Below are 22,402 nucleotides of genomic sequence, written 5' to 3'. Positions count from 1 at the left end.
ACATTTTAATTTTCCTCCCCCCTTCTCAGTCCTTCTGGAGGGCTAATTGGGGAGCCGCGCTGCTGGCGATGCTGCTGGGTGCTGCCGGCCGTGCCACACGGCTGCCGCCCCTGGGCTGGTAATTAGCAGGCGGGAGGCCGGTGCGCGCCCAGGCTGGCGCCGAGGGGATTTGGAAGGGCGGTGGTGTTTTGGGGCTTTGTCTCAGTGGAAGTTTGAATAGAGCCAGGGAGGTAAAGGCTGGCATCAGCCATCCCACGCCTGGTGTGGGGCACGGGTTGCAGTGGGGTTCGTTACAGGTGGCCTCGCGAGTGGGGTAGAAAATGGAGTATTGCCATTTCTTTGAGCGTTGCGGCATGCGTTGCTTTCCTCTGCATTTCAGCTAGACAAGTAGGCTTTGTGGATGTGTGTTACGTGTGTGTGTGTCTGCAAGAAATAAGGCTGAAAAAAATCATTTATTTTCACATCCTCTGCAGCTGGCTTGGTAGAGGAGCTTTGACAAGGGCCCTGGGGACTAATCCGGAGCTTTGAGGTTCGTGGAAAGACTGATTGGACATTGGATCTGGCTCTTAACCTCTTTCCCCCCCATCTCTAATACAGACATGATTAGAGCCATCTCTCTATAAGGGCACTTCTGACCTTTTTGGATGAAAGGAGCTGTTCATCATTCACGGAAATGTACTTCTTTTACACTTGATCATCCCTGCTCGCCTATAAATAGGTACAACCTTCTCACATTGTGTTTTTCACAATTCTGTCACATTCTTCTCCAGCCCTGCACTGTCTGCTGCCAGCTTTTCTCTTGTGCTTTGTCACCGTTTCAAAGGCTTTTCTATCTTCCAGCAGGTGGCAAAACTGTGAATAAAATGCTTTTTTTCCCTTTTTCCTCTTTTTGGGTAGAAAGCACTGGTGAGCCACTTAAAATACTGACCATGCCCCCCCTTGCCTTCCTTTGTCATAATAAAAATAATAATTACGCTTGCTATTTCTCCAACAAAAATCAATTAGGAGTATATTGAGGAATGAAAGGCTCAGGAAAGTATCTGAAATTGATTTTTATAATTAGTTTTACTGGTTGATGGGTCACGTGTACATACACTTAAATAGTGGCATTGACTTCCAGAGGATGTGTGTGTTAAATAGCCTGCTCTTCCTTTTTGCTGAAGGCATGAACCTTCTGATCTTAAAAAGAGGGTGGTGTTGTGTGCTGAACTGCAGCCACTCTGTAGCTTTTCTGAGAAGTCCTCAGCAAAGCACGTTGGAGTCCTGTGGTGGTAACTTGCTGAATTTAGCATGAAAGTGGAGATATTTGACAAACAGCAGATCTTGGGATGCTCTTCCTCTGCATCTTGTATTTGAGGGAGTGTGCAAGTGCAAAGAGGGAGGACAGACACAGGTGTAAAGGAGACCTATTTCCTTGGGAGATTTCATTTTTTCCAGACTCCTTAAATCTGAATTTCCTTCTGCGACATGCTCCTGTTCAATATCACGTAGCACTTTCCATACGAATAGAGGTGTGACCAGTCACATTTTCTGTTATGTCATGTGATGTGTACTGATATTCAGCTAATAAGAAGAATTATGGCTCGGCTTCATTGGTATGCCACGCATGGAGCTTGTAAAGCTCTCAGGGACCCTTACAGATGAAGAGCGCTACATAAATATAAAATATTGTTAATGTGATGTTCCACATTAGGCTTCCCATTGTGCCGTGGCAGACTTTTGTAATAAACTGTAAAGCAAATACAAATGTCTGCCTGGCATTTCTCCGCAAGGCAACTTGGGGGGCTGCTTTCTCATTTGCCCCCCGTTTGCTGGTGTTCCTGAGCAACCTCCATCTGCAGGGACATCAGCCCCGGCGCAGAGCTGTCCCCCTAGTGACACTGCAGGGCCGTGGTGTGACGGTGCGTTCCCATCGCCAGCCCAGGAACAGAAGGTCCCGAAAGGATTTCTCAGAAAGGGTGGCAAGGAAAGTTATTAAAACACTCTCTGAAAAAGCCAGTGGGACTCCTTGGTTCTTCACACACTTTATACAACTCAGGCCCTTAGAGCATCCGTTTGCATTTAATTCCTCTCTCAGCTGTAATTTGCAGTTTGTCTGATTCTCTGGGAATGCCAGTCTTAGAGCAAGCATGGCTAAAGCTGTCTTTCAATACACTGAGACTTTTTAGAACTGGTTTCATTTTGAGTATTTTTTTAATCACAGAATTTAAAAAGGAAGGAGATGTTTTGCGTTTCTTTCATAAAACTTTTTTTTATTTTTAATTCCGAAACTGTATGTAAATAAGTAGAACCCATGGTGATTTTTCAGGGGAGTTTATTCTTTTTTAAAGACTCACTTCTTTGTGTGTGTACATTCTATATTAAGGAGCTCTTATAGCATAACAAACATTCTATTTGATTGCCTTCACAATGTGCATGCAGACAGGATGTGTTCTTTTCCTCAGTTTCTTTAAACCTTCCTGGCTAACTTAGTCATACTGATAAAAGAAACTTCTTAACTGCACCGCATTTTAGCACTGAGACATCCTAGCAAGAGTTTTTGACTGTAATCCTCCACTGTACTTTTTTGGGTTGTTCTCTTTTTGAAGATCATTGCAGGACTGTGGGGCTTTAATGGCTTGCTTATTTTACAAAGCACTCTGTAACCAACATGCCTGTGCTGTGTGTTTAAATTGAGGTGAGTGGGGAGCCAGAAGCAAGCAGGCATGGATAACCATAATATGTTTGTTTGCTTATAATTCTGTAAAGATACGGTGTGAAACTGGAGCCTTAACGGGCATATTTCCAATGGAGCCAGCCATTGGGTTTCACCTCACAGCTCTGCCAGCCTATGCTGTCTTACTATGCGCATACCCAAATCTGTAGGGTTTTCTTCTAAAGTCTTCACTCTTGAAATCTATGGAATAGAAACTAAACTGTTTAGTTTCTTTTCTTTTATTCTGTTTTAGTAACTAATATTTCTAGTTGCAGGGTTGCCAAGAGAAGTTTAAAATCATGACCCTGAGTTATCTCTAAAGCAGAAGGCAGATGATCTCTATGTGTTACTGCTTTCTTCTTTAAAATCTCGCTATTTTGGAGGGAAGATAGGTCTCACAGGCTTTGTAAACTCTTGGACTTGGCAATAAATAGTGCAAAATATAAGATGTATAATATCCCCAGCATCTTCTGTTGTGTACTGTAGTTTTGTGATCGTGACAGCATCCTCAGTGGATCTTGGTTATGTACCTCCATGTACATAACGTTTCTACTAATTGTAATAGTGGTTTTTTGCAATAGCTCGATTTTACCTTTTATCATTGCACGCTTCCTATAAATTTACAAAGTTTTTTGTTGCAGACTGCACTAAGCTAGATGAAATGGAAAGGGATGGAGGGCCAAACCGTAACAGTGTACTGTGGGGGTAGTTTCTAAAAGGAGGTTGTCTGATGTGTGTATGGGAACTGTTGGACCACAGCCTGAACCTCTGATTGACCACCCGAGGCAAGCGCTGAGTCAGCTGTGGGAGCACAGGTGAAGGCAATGCAGCTGTGCTACCAGAAGGGGTGGAGCCTGGCTGCACCTCTCCTAGGCTCCATTTAAGGGCTGACCCCCACTGCAGAAGGGTGTTTTTCTGGAGAATGTTTCTGGTGGGGTTTACTGTGAGCCTACAACACTGGTGAGCATTTTCATTTATTTTGATTATCTTTCCACCGTGATAATCTTACTAAGCCTAACCTCTGTGTAGCTGTTGACTGTACACCTATTGATTGTGCAACTGTACACCTACTGATTGTGCAAATGTGCCATAAACAGAAGTGAAACAGAGAGCTTCTTCCCCACGTAGACCAATCTCAGGCTACAATAAATGCTCTGGGAAAATGAAAGGCTAGAAATGGTCTAAGAACTGATCAGTAGTTTTTCCTGTAGTGCTCTATGTGCTCATAAGTACCTGCAGGCTGCTGCTAAAACACCATCAGTTTGCAGCTAAGGATGTGTTCATGTGAGTATTTTCTGCAGTTTGAAACTCTGCTTTTAGGGCTGGTCTCTGCTGCCCTCCTTCCCAGCGCTGTGGTTCAGCCCGGAGAGCAGACACAGAAGCACAGTATTGCAGAACCACAGAATTGTAGGGGCTGGGAAGGACCTCTGGGATTCATCAAGTCCAACTCCCCTGCTAAAGTGTGTTCCATGGGTTGCTCCACCACCCTAGCTCAGTTCTAGAATTTTTTCATGCACAAGTGGGACTTTGTGTTACCTGCATAATCTGATGCTTAAAATCTGCATTGCTGGCTGCCTGCCCTTCCCAGGTGTGCTTGTGGACACGTAGAAGCTCAGCCAGCCCTGTGGTGGAGTTTTTTTGCAGGCACACAGCTGGGTATTGGCTTCTTTTTGGGTGTGCTCTATGAATTTGAGGATTTATGTAAGCACTGCGTGGATCCTTGTGTTGAACAAGGGTGATTTAAGGAGCAGAGCTCCTTCCTGAGAATGGCTCTCATACAAAAGGTTTAAGTTCAGTTATTAATTTTAAGGAATTAGACCCTGAAAATTGACAGTATGGCACATTTTTAATTGGATTTTAAAGCCCATAATTAATATGCTAAAAAAGGGGAGATTCTTGTCCTGTAGAAGTGAGTGGGAGTTTTGCCATTGCTTTCAGCAGAGGAGAATTTTGCCATCTATCCTTTTATTCTTGTAACTCCTCCACAACAGCAGGAGAGCACTGGCACGTGGAAATGAGAGTTCCCATTTCTCCTGCCTGCCATTTCAGTAGTGAGGTAGGAGGGGCCTCTCCCCCTCTCGTGCCCACGCTTCCTACAGACATACACCTTGGCGAGATAGCTCTCATTTCATCTGTGAGTAAGATGAAAGCAGCCATTAAAGATGCAGTTTGTTCTTTGTCCTCCCATGCAGAGATACAGAGATCTCTCTCTCCATGCCCGATTGGACTATGGAGTGGCTGAAGGAGAGCAGGATGCTGCCCTCCCTGAGGTCTCTGCATCAGGGAGTCTGTAGGGCTTTAAAGGTCACCGTGCTCCTTTGCCTTCACTGTGTGCCACGCAGAGCTCTGCACACCAGTGTGCTCTGCTGTCTGGGGGCACAAGGAGGTGTGCTGACATTTTGTGTGGCTTCAGTTACAGAGGAAAAGCATCTGAGAACAGAACTCAGCTCAGGGCAGTGTAAGCTGCAAATTGAGATCACTTGAGAGAGGAGCCCCCGGAGCAAGCAGCAGAGATACGTGGCATCCTGTGGGTTTATCAGTAATCATGCTTGGCATTTCTGTCTCTCTTAACCTATATATAGCACTGTATGTTTTCAAAGCTTTTGACAAATGTTAACAATCCAAACCCAGCTTCAGTCCTAACAGCCCTTGTTTCACAGAACCACGCGATGTTTTGCCTTCACCCTTCTGCTCTCACACTGGCCGTACCTGCCAGATTTGGCTGAGCACTCATCTTTCACCTTTATGGCACATGTAGCAAATGTGGTATGAGGTGCTTTGTCTGCCTTGCTGTCTGCTCTCTAAGGTAGGCACTAGAGAGCATCAGAGAACCAAGCAAGCTGAATTATCACCGAGGTTCATTTACTGACAGCTTCTTAAAATAATGCACGCAAACTGTTCACTTAGAATTGCTGCACCATCTCAGATGTGATCAGAGCAGGGGAAATCCTTCTTCTCTGACAAGGGGGGATGAAATACAATGTGCTTAGTAGGGTGTCACGGGCTGTGGAGACAGTGCCAAACAACTGCAGCCCTGGTGTCTGGGGCAGTACTGGTGACAGTGTTTGAATTGCAATTGAGGAACCAGCACAGAAGCAGGACACCAGCACTTGGCTCGCTAACAAGAAGTTTTTTGCCTTTTTTTTTTCTCTGGAAAAAAAAAAAAAAAACACCACAAAGAAAAAAATCTCACTAAAAACTGTACAAGTCTGCAGAGCTGACCAGTCAGGCACAGTGTAAGTGTGAGATGGGGTTATTATTGTCTTGTTTGGTGTGTCCCTATGGTGGGTTGTGGCACACCATAGAGACATCCAGGCTGGCCTTTCTTGTTTCAGGGACTGAGGGGACAATTTGGTATTCTGATGAAGTCTCACTGGCTGCTGCTCCCTCTTCATTGCTTTACCCAGTGAATCCTTTAATTGAGTTACTGTGCTTAATGCCCGGTAAAGTGGCTCAGCTCCAGTTAACACCTCAGCCCACTCTGCTGTCTGGGGTGGGTGACCATTGTAAAACAGACCTGCCTTAGCAATAAGAAGCTTGCAGACTCACTCACAGCAGAGCATATTTTTATTATTAAGTATTTTGATACAATTCTCTTGCCCTCTTTGCTTTTCTTTTTCATTTGGCTTTTCCACTTTGTCACCTCGAAATACATAGGTCTACCATAATGAGATCTCACTTCTTTACCTGCTGAATAGACATGCTAAATATAGAAATCTGAGTCTCTGCACTGAGACATTTGCCTGCTGTGGCCAAGAAGAGAGGTCATACAGATTGCAACTTCAGTTTGGCCAGTGGTGGTTTTTTTTTTTTGTTTTTTTTTTTTTTTTAAGATTGCCTTCTTAGCAATTTTAAGGATAAATAAGTAATAATCCCTTCTCTGCTTATAGTTGCTGGCTTAGGATCTTGGTAGTGCAAGGGATATCTTGTCAACATTTTATTTCAACTCCCTTCTCTCCTAATGCATTTGCACTGTGCTGACTGTGTGGGGATCAGTGACACTGAATTCCTACAGAAAGAGAAACAATGGAGCATTTCCTTGTGGGGGTGATGATAAATTTGAATGCACATGAATACATGTGCACTGAATGAGAAAAGGGGGGGCACCAGCCCTGGGAAGCCTCCATGAAGAGGTCTGAAGGACTCCACTGGTGCTGCACCACGGCAGCCTGATTCACAGAGGCTGCTCTTTGTTAGAAGATGGCTAAATGTGAACACAGCAGACCAGTCTCACTTCTGTCTTACTGCTGCAGCGATATGATTGATATCTGGGGGCAGAAAAATAGCCCCAAAAATTGCTGGGAGCAACTGGAGAAGGTGCAGCTTTAGGAGGCTGTGGGCATGGAAACTTGGGGAAGCAGATGTGAGTTTGGCCACGCAAGGGGTGAGCTGCAGCCTGGGAAAAGCGTGTGGTGCAGTGGTGGTGGTTGCTGTCGGAGGGTGTGCAGGGAGAGATGTGATTTGCTCCCACCTGTGGTGTGGTTAGGCATGGGTACAGCCATCACAAGTACCAGAGCAATTAGCCAGCAAGAGCTGAGCAAGCTGCAAGGTTGACTGAAAATGAGGCTGTAACAGCACAGGGCTGAGGATTCTGGGGACGTGCTGAGGGTTTCGCTCAAGAGCAGTTAACAAGCTTTGTTAGAAATGGGAAATGAGGTGTAGGGAGAATTTTAACAGATCAACAGGAGCTGAAGCTGGATCCATCCACAGTACAGCGCGTCATATGTCCTAAGTTGTTTGAATTGCACTGTGGCCTTGATCGTGTGACTGAGTGTGCACTAACCTGCCTGGGTGGGGAAGGGGTGAGGTGGAAGACACGGGACTTGCAAGTGGAGTGCTCAGTAATGCTGCTGCTGCGCTGACTCTTCTCTCCTCCCCTCTGCAGGTGAGAAGCCTTACAAGTGCTCGTGGGAAGGGTGCGAGTGGCGTTTTGCACGGAGCGACGAGCTCACGAGGCATTACAGAAAGCACACGGGTGCAAAGCCCTTTAAATGCAACCATTGTGACAGGTAATGCAGCCTCCTGATGTGGTGTTTAAGCAAAATGTGGTCCTCGTGAATGGTTGGTGTGGAACTGTCAGACCCTTGGCAGCCTGGAGTGGTGGGGCAGCCCGGCCTCTCCATATCTTGTGTCCCCCTTCCTTAATCCCTCAGCCAAAGGAGGGCACAAAGAAAGGGCTGGATGCAAGTCTCACTGGAACCTGCCCATGTTTGTTGTGGGCACAGGACTCAATCCATAGGGCAGCTTATTTAAATACTCCGTAATCACAGTGGAAGTTCAGAAGGCCCTGGACCTGCTGTTGTCAGAGTAGGTCCACAGAGTATCTCCACAGCTTTCCATCTTGTTATGCCAGTGTCCCTTGAAAAGCAGAGCTCCTTCCCCACCTGCTTCCTTCAAGGGCTACCCCAAGCACCTCTGCTGGCTTCCTGTATGTTGGCAGGGTACTTCATTTTCAAAAGCACTAAAAAAAGACTAATTCAGGCACATCTGACAATTTAAGTTCATGAGATTGTTTTGTGTTGGATCAGTGATTGCTGCATATTCCTGCTAATGAGTGAATCTTTTCTCCAGTTCTAATTTTCAACCTTGATGTCTGTTTGATGTACGAAATATTCTGCCACCTTGTTTTGAGTGGGCGCAGATTTAAAAGCATGGTAGGTGCCTAGAGCCAGGCTTCTCAAAGAGCTTAATATGTAACAGTCCTCCTCTGGGCACTCGGAACTGAAGGACCAGGTTTGCATGGAGAGCTGGGCACCCAGCGATTCCTGCTGAGGGCAGAGGAAGCTGCTGCTTGCAGCCCGCTTTTTGCTGTCCTCGCCACTTCAGCTGCTGAATGAAAAAGCTCCTCTGAAAAATTGAATTGTCCTTGCTTGGTGCTGAGTGCTTTTGAAAGCTGGGTTCTTTGAATGCAGAAACAAAACCAAAAGAAAATCCTCCTCTCTATCCCCAGTCCCAGATGATAAGAAATTAGGGTGGAGCAAAAGCAATTACCACTGTAATGACTCTTGACAGCACTGTCAGGATCGAACAATGAGCACTTCTCCTCAAACCCCCAGCTGGAGGCTGGCAGTGCCCTGGGTAAAACCTGGATGCAGTGTAGAGCAATCAAATAATGTGCTTGCATCTGAACACGTTATCTGGTAATCCTATTTGTACATATATTTTAAAAGAGACTTAAGAAAATTACCTGTCTTTTTAATGCAGCATTAAGGTTCTCTGCTCTGATAAGAAAACATTCTGTAATACAATAAAGGCTCTAGGAAGCCTCTGGGTACACCGGACCAGCAGAGTACATGCATGGAGAGAGGATGTATGGGACATAAACAAGGGACCCCATCCTTTTATGGGAAGGAAATTTGATCATTTTCACATCCTGCCTTTCCAAGTGCTTCATCTCCTTGAGCGCTCTTCTCCCCTCGTCTCCCTTCTTCCTGCCCCCCCTTCTGCCACGGAGAGCCTTTCTCTTGGATTGTTTTTTGCCTTAGCCCTGGATTATTCTTTGTTTTCTGAGAATGAGGGACAGGATAAACTAAGTAGGGACTTCTGGAGTCGTGCTTTTGTATAAGCACCTCTGTGAAGGAGGACATTTGTGTTCTGTTTTTAGTGTAAGGCATTTCCTTTCTCTTTTTTCTCTGAAGAACAGAGTAACCACCCCAGCCCCAAAAGCGCACTAACACAAGCAGTGCATACTGCAGGGTTTCTGTTAGAATCTCTGGCAGAGATTTAAAGAAATAGTCAGTATTTTCAACTCCTTAGTCTCCGTCAGTCCATCTTTCAGCATTCATTCTCCTCCCTTTTCATATTTCCCCTTACTATCTGGGTTTTTGTTGTTGGCAGCCAATCCAGTTGCTACAGTGAAGAGATGCATTTTTGCAACTGTCTAATACATCATCTTTTCCACTTCCAATAGATCTGCAGATAAAAGAAAACAAGATTAATTAGGAAGTTAAGACTGCAAGTCTGTGCACTAAACTCCATGCACATGCTTTTTATGTGTGGCAGGAGTCAGGTTCAGCTTTATTTTCCCAGTTGCAAGCTCACTGACTGGCGCTGCCTGTTCTTTTGGACCACTCTGCCATGCCACTATTTTTCCTTCTTTTCCCATTCATTGATCTCTCTAATACTGTCTATTGCAGATGTCACTTCAAGTGAGCACTCAGATGTGCATAAGTCTGTCCCTAGCCATTTAGACAGATGTCTAATGTTGAAGAAGCTTCCTCCTGAGCCAGAGATCCCAGATAGAGAACAGTTTCTTCATATCTGAACTGCTGCTCTCTTCTGCATCCACCTTTATTGACACAAGGTGTGATCACTCCCACAAACATCTTGGCTTGATAAATCTTAAGGAGCTTTTTGGAGCTACTTTTTGCAATACTGACATCACAGAATTGTTTGGAAGAGAAGGCTGTACCTGGGCAATCAGAGCATAAAAGCGGTGATTGAAATAGTAAAGGGGAGAACTGTACAATTGTGCTTGCAGTTCCCTTCCAGTCTATTTTCAGAAGCAGTTGTATCTATTACCTCCTGGCCACCAACGTGGGAATATTCATATAATCTCTGTACAAGACAATTCTAAAGCAAAAGAGATTAGATGATGTGATGCTGTTCTGCTGCTGTCCCAGCCCAAGCACTGCGTACCCCACAGATCTCATTGTTAGTTACAGCTGCCAGGCCACCGTTGGTTTAAGTATCACCATATGTGCTGCAAATGATATGTGGTTTGGTGGCAGCAGGGGGAAAGGAGAATCAGCTGAGGTGGTGCAGAAGGCGGTGTGCAAGTCCCTCGTGCCTTCCAGACACAAGGGGTACGCTGTTTATCATCATCCTCCAGGAGCTATGCTCTTCAGAAACACAGGCAGCTTATGTTCCTCGCACAGTACGAGGCTTTGGCACTCCAAGGGAAAGAGGATGACAGGGGAGTGGCACTTGCTTGTTACGCCTGTGTCCTCTTGGACAGCAAGTTAAGAGTGCGCTTAGCTGGAATGCACAAATCCCACAGCAGGGAATCCACAGCTGGTAAGAAAGATGGCTGAACAGTACATTCTCTTCTCGTCATTGTTACCTTCCCTCTTTCTCCTGCAGAGACTTCAGTGCTGAGCAGTACTGTGTTGCTAGGGAGATGGAGCAAAAAGAAAAAGGAGCCAATTGTGTTTCAGAGCGGGAAAGTTTTGCATTATGCATCACTGCATGACTTTCAAAATTAGGGTATCTTAACCTAGCATAAACTGTCCTTCCCAGGAAGAGCTGCATTGTGGGGATGATGGGCCCATGCACAGCACACAGTGCTGGTCTAGAACTGGAAGAGGTGCAGAGCCAGAGTTGTGCAGCAAGGTCTTGTCTTGCAGACAGGATGAGGGACTAACAAGCTGCTGCTGCTTTCTGTGTGGGAGAAGGAATTTATCTTGTCAGTTTGTCCTGTGGAGCTTTCTTCGCTGCTGGCTCTTGTTCCAGCAGAGAGAAAATGTGCCTACTGATCAGTAGTGGGTTTTTTTTTCCCCTCTGACATACTTTAGCTGCAACATTTGATAGAGACTGCTTTACTGTTGAAAATCAAAATCTACCAGCCTTACCAATAAATAGAGCTAGCCAAATTAGTCAGCAGGAGAATATGAAGAATTCATGTTGTACCATTTTATTAGCAGGAATTAGCAAAAAATTATGCCATTTTAGTATCTGTAAAAACATTATAGAGCTGAAAAATACCCTGGATACTAATACTATGGTAATTGAAGTGAAGCAGTGGCTTAAATTCATATTTTTAACAGATTTTACTGTGTTGTGACTCTGCACTCTTTTTCCTGGGACGCATTTCTAATACAATTGGAGAGGAAAAGCCATTCTTGGGTAGTGGTCTTATGACTAGTCCTAGGCTAAAGTGCCAGCTGGTGCATGTCTTTTTGGCAGTCACTCGAGCTGTTGTTGTGTTTTGGCAGCCCTTGCAGCTAGAGCATGCTGCTTTCTCTGTTTAGACTGATGAGAGAAATGTTGGTCCATGGGTGTATTTTGGCACCCTGAGGCTAGAAAATTCTAGCTGTGCTGAGCCTGCTGTGCTGAGAGCCAAGTGCCTGTTGTCAGACCCTCATCTGTGTCTCTGCACTTCATGCAGGAGCTTGGAGGAATACAGCCACTATCCCATTCTGAAATCTTTATTTTTTGCCATTCTGTTACAGAAGGGTACTAACCTTGTCGTAAGCTGATAGAAATCAGTAGAGAAAAGCTGGTTTGAGCAGAGTTGTTCTTGTCCTCAGGTGATGAGAATCAAGCTTTTCTTATGAAAGTGCCTTCTTACAAGCTTTCTTTGTCTTAAGAGTTTACCTTTTGGTGACTCATCTTTGTATAGATGGAGACAGACTGCTTGTGCAGCACAGTGCCAGCAAGACAGAAGAGATTCCCTAACTATTTAAAACCTCTTCATTTTCATTAGTTCTTCAATTTCTTAGCCTTTTTTCTGGTTAGGATTTCTATTGTCTGGGTGTTTGCCTTTAGATTGAGGTCACTTTTGTTTTATTTTCTTTGATTGTATAGTTGAATTTATTCTTTTACGTTCTTTCTGAGAAATAAAGAATACTCAGCTACTGCCTTTTGAAAAGTAGACTTACTGCCCACTTGTAAGCTATGGAGATTCTCACAGTAAGCCATTAGTATATTCTCCTAACCGGTATTTTACACTTCTGTATTCTAAAATATAGTGACAGTGAAAAGACATTGCAGGCAAATCAGTTCTGGAGGTTGCTTATCATTACGTCCTCCGAGCCTACAAAAACAATTTATTCAAAAGCCCCAGATACGCGTCTTTGTGTGTGATATTCACAATGAATGCTTCTTGCTCTTACTAAAAATAAATGTGCCAGTGTCTTACGGCTTAGGGTGGAAAGAAAGCAAGCCAAGATTTGCAGGGAACTTGGAAACCTCCCATTTCTACTACACGCTTCAAGTTGAACGCTCAGAAATTTGATTTATTAGGATGTCTCTGTACTGTCTGACAGTTGAGCTCCATCTCAAGGCTTTAGGGTAGGTAGCCAGAGCCACTGTCTGCTTGTCCAGCAGTTTGTTCCCTGTTGCTGTACATACCTTTATAGTGATAGTATGAACTGGGTTGGTGCATTTAACCTCATTTCTAATGGACATGGAGTTGGAAAAATATTCTTGCTTACTGTCAGCCTTAATAAAATGGAATTTGTATTGACTGACAGAGAAGAAAAGCGCCTGTCCACCTGAGAGCCCCTAGTCAATGAGAATATGTTAGTGGTGTGAAGTCTCAGATTTTGGGCTGCAGTTCCTGCTGCTGTGAGTTCCCTGCAGCATGTCTTCTACAAGGCAGTTGCTTTAGAATGGTAATTCCTGATTAACTCTTTTTGGGGTTGCTCTTCTCTGGGAGAGTGTTTGATTCTGAGTATGTTAACTCAATTTCCCAAGTGGATTAAGTAATTTCAGAAGAAGGCAATCATAAGCCTTTAGAGAGGGAGTTAATCAAGAATAGATGCTTCATTTCAAATTCATGCCCTACCTTATCCTTAATTATCTGCATGTTTAGACCAGCCCTAAAAGGCAACTAGTTCTCTAGGGTTGCAGTTCTAAGACAGTCTCATCAGAATCCTTATACATGTTCAGAAAGTTATTTTTAATGAGGAGATGGAGGAACGATGGCTTTGTGGATGAACAACAGAAACTGAAAGTGGAAGTCCTGGCTGTTTAATTCTTGTGTTATTTACAATTTCCTTGCCTTTCTGTGTCTCAATTTTCATGTTTACAGGGTGGGTTTAATAATAACATAATTCAGGGGGATAGCATTCATCAGCATCCACATACTACCACTGAGATTCCCTAGGGAGAAAAGGAAAGATACATAGCCTGGATGATTTCCAGCCCATGAGCTTTGAACCATTTTCTTTCCAATTTGGAGATAAAAATGGGAATTTAGTTTTTGAAACTTATGTTGGTGTTTGTTAAAGGTAGTGATTTTTTAAACTGGCTTTGCTAAGTAAAGCTGATTTGTTTTATTTTTCACCATATGCACACGCACAGACACTATTGATTTTGTCCTACAGGTGCATGTATGAGCACGCTTCTCTGGTATTTCACACAGAGAAAGAGGAGGAGGGAAAGAATCATGAAAAGAGGAGAGTAGTCTATTTAGCTTTCAGCAGCGCAGTTGGCCATCTGTGGTCGTGGTGAATCACACAGAGTTTGGTGGTGATAATCTGAAGAACAGTTCTAAACCAGGATAAATATTTCCTCTTGTATATGAGGAGGGAGGAGCAGGAGCCGGGTTTTTTTGTTTGTTTTTTCTTTTCCCCAAATCTTGATTTCATGTGACATTTGGTTTATTTTGCAGGTGTTTTTCCAGGTCTGATCACCTTGCCCTCCACATGAAGAGGCACATCTAAGTATCTGTCAGCTTGGCATGGATGACATCTGAGCTAAGTGTTGTGAGATGAAGTGGAACTCAAGTTATAATGTGCTGCCTTGCAAGAGAAGAGAACTCTATCACATGTAACCCTCTGTACAGAGACCACACACTCACACTGTCATACACCCAGTTATACTTCAATACATCCATTGGTTCTTTATGCCTTGCCCCAGCTGGATGGGAGAAGATGCAGGCGAGGAAATGCTGTAGAGGTGAAGTCAATGAAAAGGAACAATTGCTTACAGTACTTCGTCTCTCTTGGATTTGTTTCCTGGTTTTGCCAATGGAAAACAAAGGAAATGGAGGAGGCTTCCCTGCAGGTGGACGGCAGTAGGAGGGGCTTATTTAACTTGCTTCTCAGTGCAACTCAATAGGAGAAAATGTCGTCTTGAAGTTGCATATTTGTAGCACTAACTTTCTTTTTAAATAGATGGGGGGAAAACAATGACCTAGAAAACCAAATCCCAGTTTGGTAGCCAAATTAACCTCGTGGTTCATTTGTTCTTTGTCTGAGGATTCCTAATGTTCAATGCATCAGACTTTTCACAGACACTTTGATCTGTCTTGGTTTTTGTTCTTCTTCCTAGAACTGAGCTATTGAGATTCATTTAAGTCAATACCAGTAGCCTTAATGGCAGTAGACTGTGGAGTGACACTTGTTACACAAATATCCTCTCTTTGGCCTGAGTTTATGTAGACTTCACGGAGGACTATGTTTTGGTTTTGTTCTTGTTTTTGTTTTAATTTTTGTTTTGGCTATTGCACAACATATGCACTAGGGACTCTGGAAGCTGCTGCCATGATGGCTAAGTGGCCAAGGGATAAACTTTGAGAAACAGTATCTAATATCTCTGTAGGCCTCACCTTATTGCCATAGCTAGAACTTCTTGTTTATTTGTTGAATGAAAACTTTAAAAGCTTATTTGGAAGCTTAAACCTTTTTTTTCCTCTTTTCTCTACGAACAAGTGATCTTCAGAACTCCTTGTCTGCACCTGGATATCGGTCTGGGACTGGCCACACAGGCATGACTACGGGATTCCTTCCACATCATGTGAGCATGTTAGCCACAACTCACAGTGACTTAGTGATGAATTATGTTGCTTTGTCTCGCAGTTCTTCTAATAACCAATTTAAAACATTAGACTTTTGTTTGCGTAAAGAGCACCTGCAGACATTTTAATTTAAACTTGATGTTTTTCGAACATCTTACACACTCACATACAAACAAGCCAAAAATCCTGCTCCAGTCTCTGAGTGGGAAATAAAGAACTTCTTCCAAGTACAATGGCTTCATTCAGCATTAGCCTTTTAAAGAAATAATGAAAGTCCTCCTTTTCCATTCATCAAGTTGATGCTGTAGCCTGCTCCTATGTGTAACAGTGTAAACAGTGAAGGAAGGGTTGGGTTTTACGTACAGCAATGAGACTTTTCTGAATGATTGATCTAAAGTGCTAATAACCTTGAGGCCCGTTTTGGCCTACTGTGTGAACCATCAAGGGAAAGTGAAGGTCTCATGCTCACCCTTCAGTCCTATTGGTAATTTGATTTTGTTGGGCACAAAGTGGATTTAAAGTCTTTGTTACAAAACAAACAAAAAAGCATCTTACGATAACTCATGTTTGAAACTATTTGGCGCTGGCCCTGACTCCAAAGACTGCATTTAGGACCATGAAGATGGCTTGTGCAAGCAGGCGTGTGGTCATTAGATTGTATACTTTGTATGTTCTGGGACCATCTCTAAAGGATGACTAAAAATTAAACAAAATGGTGCATGGTCCACAAATGGTTGCTGCTCTTTTATACTGTATTAGCCAGCTGCCCTTCTTTGACTGTTTTGACACATTGACTGTTAAATATTTCCCTTAATTCATGTTTTAGGAATTGAAACTGTACTCTTGGGGAAAAGAACAAACAAGAAACTCAATAGATGTTTAAGAGCTGTCATCGGGATCCTTGGCACTTGAATTCTCAGAATTTTGCAACCTTTGGTTCCAGTGAGAGATTGAATTTACTCAAAAGATGCTGGTTTTCCTCACAGTTCTTGCAAAGCACTGTGACTGTCAACTGAATGCTTTTGGGACAGGAGGGAAATACAATGTCTGGCCCATATGGCATGAAATATGGACCAAAATCTAACCATCTTTTAGGGGCAATGATGTAACATTCATGATAAGAGAGGGAGAGAGAGAGAGAGAGCAAAAGTGAGTGAGAGGAAAAGAAAGGTAGAAGAGGAGAAAGAAAGAAAATTGAGTTTATTCCAAAGATTTAAAACTAACCATGCTATGTATACGTATGTGGAGCACTGCTTGCTGACAATCTTGTATTTCTCTGCTTCTGTGTTTGCATACTTTTTATGACCATTCCATCCAGCTGTTCTACTGGGACTGAGGGCCCTAGAATTCAATTTGTATTGGAATATATGGAGCATCCTGCCAGATGTCTAATGGAAACTGAAACCGCAGCTGTGTGAAACCATAGAACATCCAGTCAGTGCATTACATTAGAAAAAGGTTAACAGAATCCTAGAATTTCATTACTGTAGCATCCTAAAGTATATGCTCTCAAACTCACTGCTATGGTACTCTTTGGCTGTGAACCTGCATAAATATCTTTCCTTGACCTCTGAACACACCTGCCTTTAGACATGCTAACAGTAGCCTACAAATCATAGTTATTAAGTGTCAGTTTAAGTACCAGTTATTCCAGTTTTCATTTGTGGTCTTGTTGATGTCTCATTTAAATATGGCAGAACAAGGGCCCCATGGGAAACAAACAAACATGCTGAAATGTATGATTATTTTGTTCTGAAGACATGCTTACAATTTAAATCCTGGGTCTATCTAGCTATAAAAACATAGAAGAAAAGAGGATAGCAGACTTAACCAGATTTTAGACTTAACAGGCTCTTTCTGCTGCAGGTCTTGAACTCTGAAGCCAAATTTGGGGCTTTGAGACCATCTTTTCTGTTTCTTAAGGGAGGTGTTTTTCACAAGTGTGTTGTGTATTCTGTCTGTCTTTGCACTTCAGTTCTTGGGTTCTCTTTTGCAAGTGTCTTAATCATTACTGAAATTTCAAACCTTAACTTGTATTTTGTAGGAGTCTCCATTTTGGAAAGGCACATTCCAGGAGTCATTTTTTACAATGACAGCTTTTCTTTCCTTGCAGATATTTCAAGCTGTACACTTCAAACCTGAGTAATGCATTATAGCTAGATCCTTTTTGGACTGTATCCCCTTGCTAAAGTTGTACAGATATTCTCTATTTATAAATTATGAGTAGAAATAGACTAATAAGGAAAGGCAAATCCATTCTATAGGTCTTCTTTGGAAGCAAAACCATAAATAGATGATTTGGTAACGGCAGAACAGCAGCCAGGTCTTTCTGGCTTTTCTGAAGTAATTCAAATGTGATTTCCAAGGCCGTGGAGCTGTAGAATGAGAACAAATTGAGACAAATATCACGGAAAATAGTATGCATGGAAGAAATGTCCCTTTCTGTGAATAGTAAATAGCATTTTGGAGCAGAGCATAGAATCAATCATAGGAGAATGCAGGTGGGAGGGGAGGTCCAGAGGCCCAGAGGCCATCTCAGCCAACCTTTACCTAGAGCTGGGTGCTCAGGGCTGTGTCCAGTAAGTTTTTCAATGCTACCAAGGATGGAAACTTTGCAGCTACTCTGGTATAGGCTGGTCTGGTATTTGACCACTTAAATGTTTAAAAACAAACAAAAACAATTGAAAGATAAATCTGTATGTCAAGTAGGAATTTCCCATGTTCTGACTTGTTTGCTGTCTCTTCTACTGTGCACTGATATGAAGAGTCTGACTTCATTTTCTCCACCATCTCTGTAGGGTGTTTGTAAACATTAATAAGGTCTACCCTTTTCTCTTCCTAAGATTTAACTGTGTCCACAGCCTCTGTTCAACTGTCATGTGCTCTGGCTCCTGATCTCCTGGGTGGAGCTCTGCTAGACTTGCTTCAGTATCTCATTAATTTTCTTGTAAGGGAAGACCAAAACTGGACAGAATATTCTGGATGAAGATGTACTTTATATGTAACAGTGTTGAAAAATCATTTAGAAAGTACCAGTATCAAGATTTTTCTAATCGGATTTACTAAATTTATTAATTATGTTTATGGAAATACATTTTTTATACTGCCAGATTGAGGCCTGGCAAGCAAAAATCTGTGTTTTCTAACACAATCATCACTTTTTTTTTTATCTTAAACTGGAAAAATGTTATCACTAGTATCAAACACGGGGACGTATATTTTAGTCACTTTTTAGAACAAAGCAACACTTCAGTGCATCTTTGCGCTGCTGTTTTTTCCCCCTTAGGAGAAAAGCAACCTAAAACATCATGGGTATTTTATAAAGAGTAGTTTAACAGGTTTAGAGAGTCAGTTATTTTTCATTGTCTCAGATTTTCTCTCTTTCAAGAGCCAGCATTCAGTCTAGAAAATTATTTCACCTGGATAGACTAGGCAAAGGAACAAAAGAAATCCTATTTCCAGGACTGAAATCCTGCATTTATTCAGTGTCTTGGACAAAGCCCTGAGCGTTCTGATTTAAGTGAACTGTTTTTTAAGTTGAGGGTAAGATTAAGTAACCTCCAGAGGTACCTTCCAACATTAATATTTTTTTGTTCCTGTGATTCATATCAGAGCCCTCTGTAATTAAATGTGTACTGGTTATGGCTCTTCTTAGTCTTGCTCCAGCAGAGCAAACTGTAGAATGGGCCTGTAGGATTTTTCTCTAACTCTGATAGTTTAATCCTTATTACCTTTGTTTCTTCATGAGGAAGATGGAAAAAAATCTTGAAGCAGCAAAAAACAACTTAGCAAAGCAGTTTGAAGGAATATCTTATCGTGAGATGTGTCACAGCTGCAGGGACCAACCAAAGATTGTGGAAACAGATTTACTAGCCTGGAAGACCTATGTTATGTCTCCAAAATGATTCCCAGTACCTGAAATCTCTGCCAACTTTTATTTCTATAGAAGTGAATAATAAAACCTTTTCTTCCTTTTCCATTCTTACTTGCCTCAGATATTTTGGATTTGGGTTTGCTGTATTATTAAAATACCACATTTTCACTTAATACCCAGAAAACATTGACCAAACATGATCAGACAGAAGAACCTAAATGCGAGAAAAGCCTCCAGTCCCTTGATTTTTGGGACTGTTTTACCTTCAGGTCTGAAAAAGGATAATCACAAAGGTTGTGGCTAAAATGGAGTTGAATAATTGCAGTGATTGAGTGTATTTTATCTATGACCTTTTTGATATTTACAGAATCAGGCTTTCTTCTTCATTTTATCTGACTTGAGACAATTTGGGCTTTTTTAGCCGTCTCTAACACAAAGGTTCCTCCTATTTAACAAACTTCATTTGTCTGTGTACAGAAGAGGTCATAATTGGTGCTTTTGGCAAAACTGATGAAAATCCAACCGTCTTAAGGGTTTCCTTTTGTCTCTCTTTTCCTTAAGGTATCAAAATCTTTAAATTTAGGAAAAAAAAAACCACCAGAGGATCATTTTTACGTAATTTGATGTTACCTGGTTAGCATCCAGTTAATCAAGGGCTTTTATTCTTGATTTTATTCAGGACATAGCACATCTAGACATTCCATCCAGCAAGACTGTTTTTTAGCTTTTGTATTTCTAGGTGACGCCTTTAACCCAACACTTTTTGAAGTACTTTTTGCTGATTTCAGATAGAGTTGCCCTTGCAAAGGTCATCGCATATCAAGAACAATAACAGTGCTTGACTAACTCTGTGGTTTTGGCTTGAAAATAGAAATTATTTCCTCCCAAGATTTTCCAGATGCTCATAGACAAATCTTGCCTGTCTTTCATGCACATAAAGTCTACACCTTATTGAATGATTATTTCCAGATCATCCCTGGATACTTTTCTTCCTTGTGGCACGTTTGCATCTGTTTTTGTTGATAGTTTAGAGTCAGTTACTGCAGTCTTCCTCCTCCACAGATCTACACTGGCTTCAACAGCAAGATTTAGCATCACAAGAACCAAAGGGCCTGTCCTACTTGGTTTTAAGATCTGTCTCATAAAGCTGAGACTTTCCTCCTCCCTTAGAGGAAGAGGTCCAAGACATACTTGTACTATATAAGTTATATATATAATGATGTAGTTGTATATATAAGTTATATATATAAAAATGTGGAGATGGTGGGGTAGGCTGCCTTTATCACCTCAAAGATGAGTTTCCCTACCAGAAAGCTTTCAAATGCAGGTGTCATTTTCAAACAGGGTTTTATAGTTTTTCCTTATGCTTGTTAATGGTATTTTTGGTGTGATAATTGAAGTGGAAACTCTTCACAATTTTCCAAATGAAAGCTTTGATGATTTTTTTTAAGTGCTTTGGTCCTGACTTCTATATACTGCCAGAAAACAGGTTCTCTATCTCTGTGTGTGGCAGTACAACAGTCTACTGTATACACCTACACAGAAGAGGAAACTGAGCTACTGATTTACAGTGTGTAGTAGCCAACCGTGCCTATTGCTTTGATTTAGGGAGGGCACCTACTGTTGTCACTGCATTTTAGGAATCATTTCAGCTTTTGTAGGAAAGTTTTCAACGATTCGGGGAAATACATGTTGCTGTGTACTGTGAATGATAGGCTGCAAACTGGGGATTGGGAGGGGAGGTAGGAAGGGAGGGAGATGTGGGCTTAGCATGTACACACTGAAAATGAACTAGAATGGACAGAAAGGTGACAATTTTAGCCTTTATTATTGGGCTTCTTCGGGAAATAAAAAAAGCTAATTTGCAGTCCCTGAAAGGCCTGTTGGCTGAAGGGTTGATCTTTATATTTTGGAACATGCATTTTCCTATCTCACTGTATTTTAAAAACCAGGCCTGTCAGAATCTGGAAGTAGATCAAAACACTGGTTTGCACACTGCTTTGTTACCAAGGCCATGTCTCTACCGGGGAAGTTGCTCTATATTGAAACATCAGTCTAGTTAAGATCACTTTGTAGATGCACCCAGTAATCATTTGCCTAGACTGTATTTACATTGGCATCTTATGCAGTTAAGCAAAAGTGTAAGAAACGATTAAACCAGTTAAGATACAAGAAGGTTCTTGCACCAGTTTAAGTGTATGGTTTTGTAGTCACTGCATATAAACCATGACAGCTTTTCTCTTAGAAACAAGGCCTTAGTTTTGCATGTCTGCTCATCTGAATTGGAAAAATAATAATGCAGGCTGTGAATTTTTTTATTGCTTTGCAAAATGGCCTGTGTTCTTACTTATCCTTTAAAACCTTTCTTTCTTTCTACTTCACATTAGATTTTTGTTTGGGGGATTTTTTTTAGTAACAACAATAAAAAGTATGAATGCTCCTGATTTAAAAATAAATAAATATATATATATATTGCTTGAAGGACTTTCATTTTGCACTATATTTTTTCTTTTACCAGATGTGTCTGACAAGTGCATTTTGGAGATGCCCTCGGTCACGTTCTCTCAGGCCAACTCTGGTATTTCTAATATATCACAGAAGTACCCAATCTTGTAGCCCTCAGTTCTGCCTTTTTTTGACATTTTATTTTTTTTAGGCTTTTTATATATATATATATATATATATATTACTTTGTCAGTTTTTTTGCTGTACAAAAGTCTTAAGATTTAAAAATATTATTTGTATTATATGATGGTGGTATGTTAATGTTACAAAATTATTAATGAAGAAAAAATTTATTTTTGTTACTGGTCTGTTTCATAATTCTTTTTTAAATTGGTATATTGTAAGATATCTATGCAAAAATGTTATGTGACGCATTTTTATTTAAGAATGTAATATGTGTAATAAACAGTAGAATGTGTTTGGCCCAACAATGTTTAGTGTGCCTTGTCTATTATTTCTTTTTGAAGCTTCTGTGAACAGTGAAGTCATTTTTGAATATCAGTTAAAGCTATGGTTCAGTAAGAACACATGGCATAAAATACATAACTTCCAAGAATGATTTAGCTTATCAGAATCACATTTTTGGATTTAAATAACTTTTTTAAAGATGTATTTTATAGTGGCTTAAGTGTTGCTTATATCAGTGCTGTTGCACATGTTGTTTTTGGATAAGATGCGTAAGAAAGAAATTTGCAATCTTAAAAGCTGACCAGATTTCCAGATTTGCTTCTGCTGGATTCAGTGAATTTATTCTTTGTCTGCTTGCACTGGTTCAAGATCTTAGCCAGTATTTTTGTAACAAATACAAAGAGCACTTGCATTGTATTTTCCATGCCTAGCTATCAAAATACTTGTCAGTCAGTGG

The 22,402-nt window shown here is 41.6% G+C and overlaps 1 protein-coding gene across 6 annotated transcripts in view; it reads left to right on the top strand.

The window, feature by feature from the left end:
• KLF7 (KLF transcription factor 7) overlaps nucleotides 1–21,968 on the top strand; it is a 59,515-nt gene extending 37,547 nt beyond the window's left edge. For 2 of the 6 annotated variants that reach the window (XM_052675624.1, XM_052675623.1), the window contains exons 3-4: nucleotides 7,581–7,704; nucleotides 14,031–19,900. In XM_052675624.1, the coding sequence (XP_052531584.1) occupies nucleotides 7,581–7,704; nucleotides 14,031–14,068 (162 nt within the window). In that variant the 3' untranslated portion in view covers nucleotides 14,069–19,900. Of the gene's footprint in view, nucleotides 1–7,580; nucleotides 7,705–14,030; nucleotides 19,901–21,550 lie in introns of those variants that run through there. The other 4 variants (XR_008204770.1, XR_008204769.1, XR_008204767.1 and 1 more) reach the window with 4 other exon arrangements.
• Nucleotides 21,969–22,402: the final 434 nt, after the last annotated feature.

Source organism: Tympanuchus pallidicinctus, unplaced genomic scaffold (assembly GCF_026119805.1).
Source record: "Tympanuchus pallidicinctus isolate F22 unplaced genomic scaffold, pur_lepc_1.0 scaffold15, whole genome shotgun sequence".
NCBI classification, from domain to species: domain Eukaryota; kingdom Metazoa; phylum Chordata; class Aves; order Galliformes; family Phasianidae; genus Tympanuchus; species Tympanuchus pallidicinctus.
Note: the sequence above shows the minus strand (reverse complement) of the source record. Positions and strands in the feature narration are given on the sequence as shown.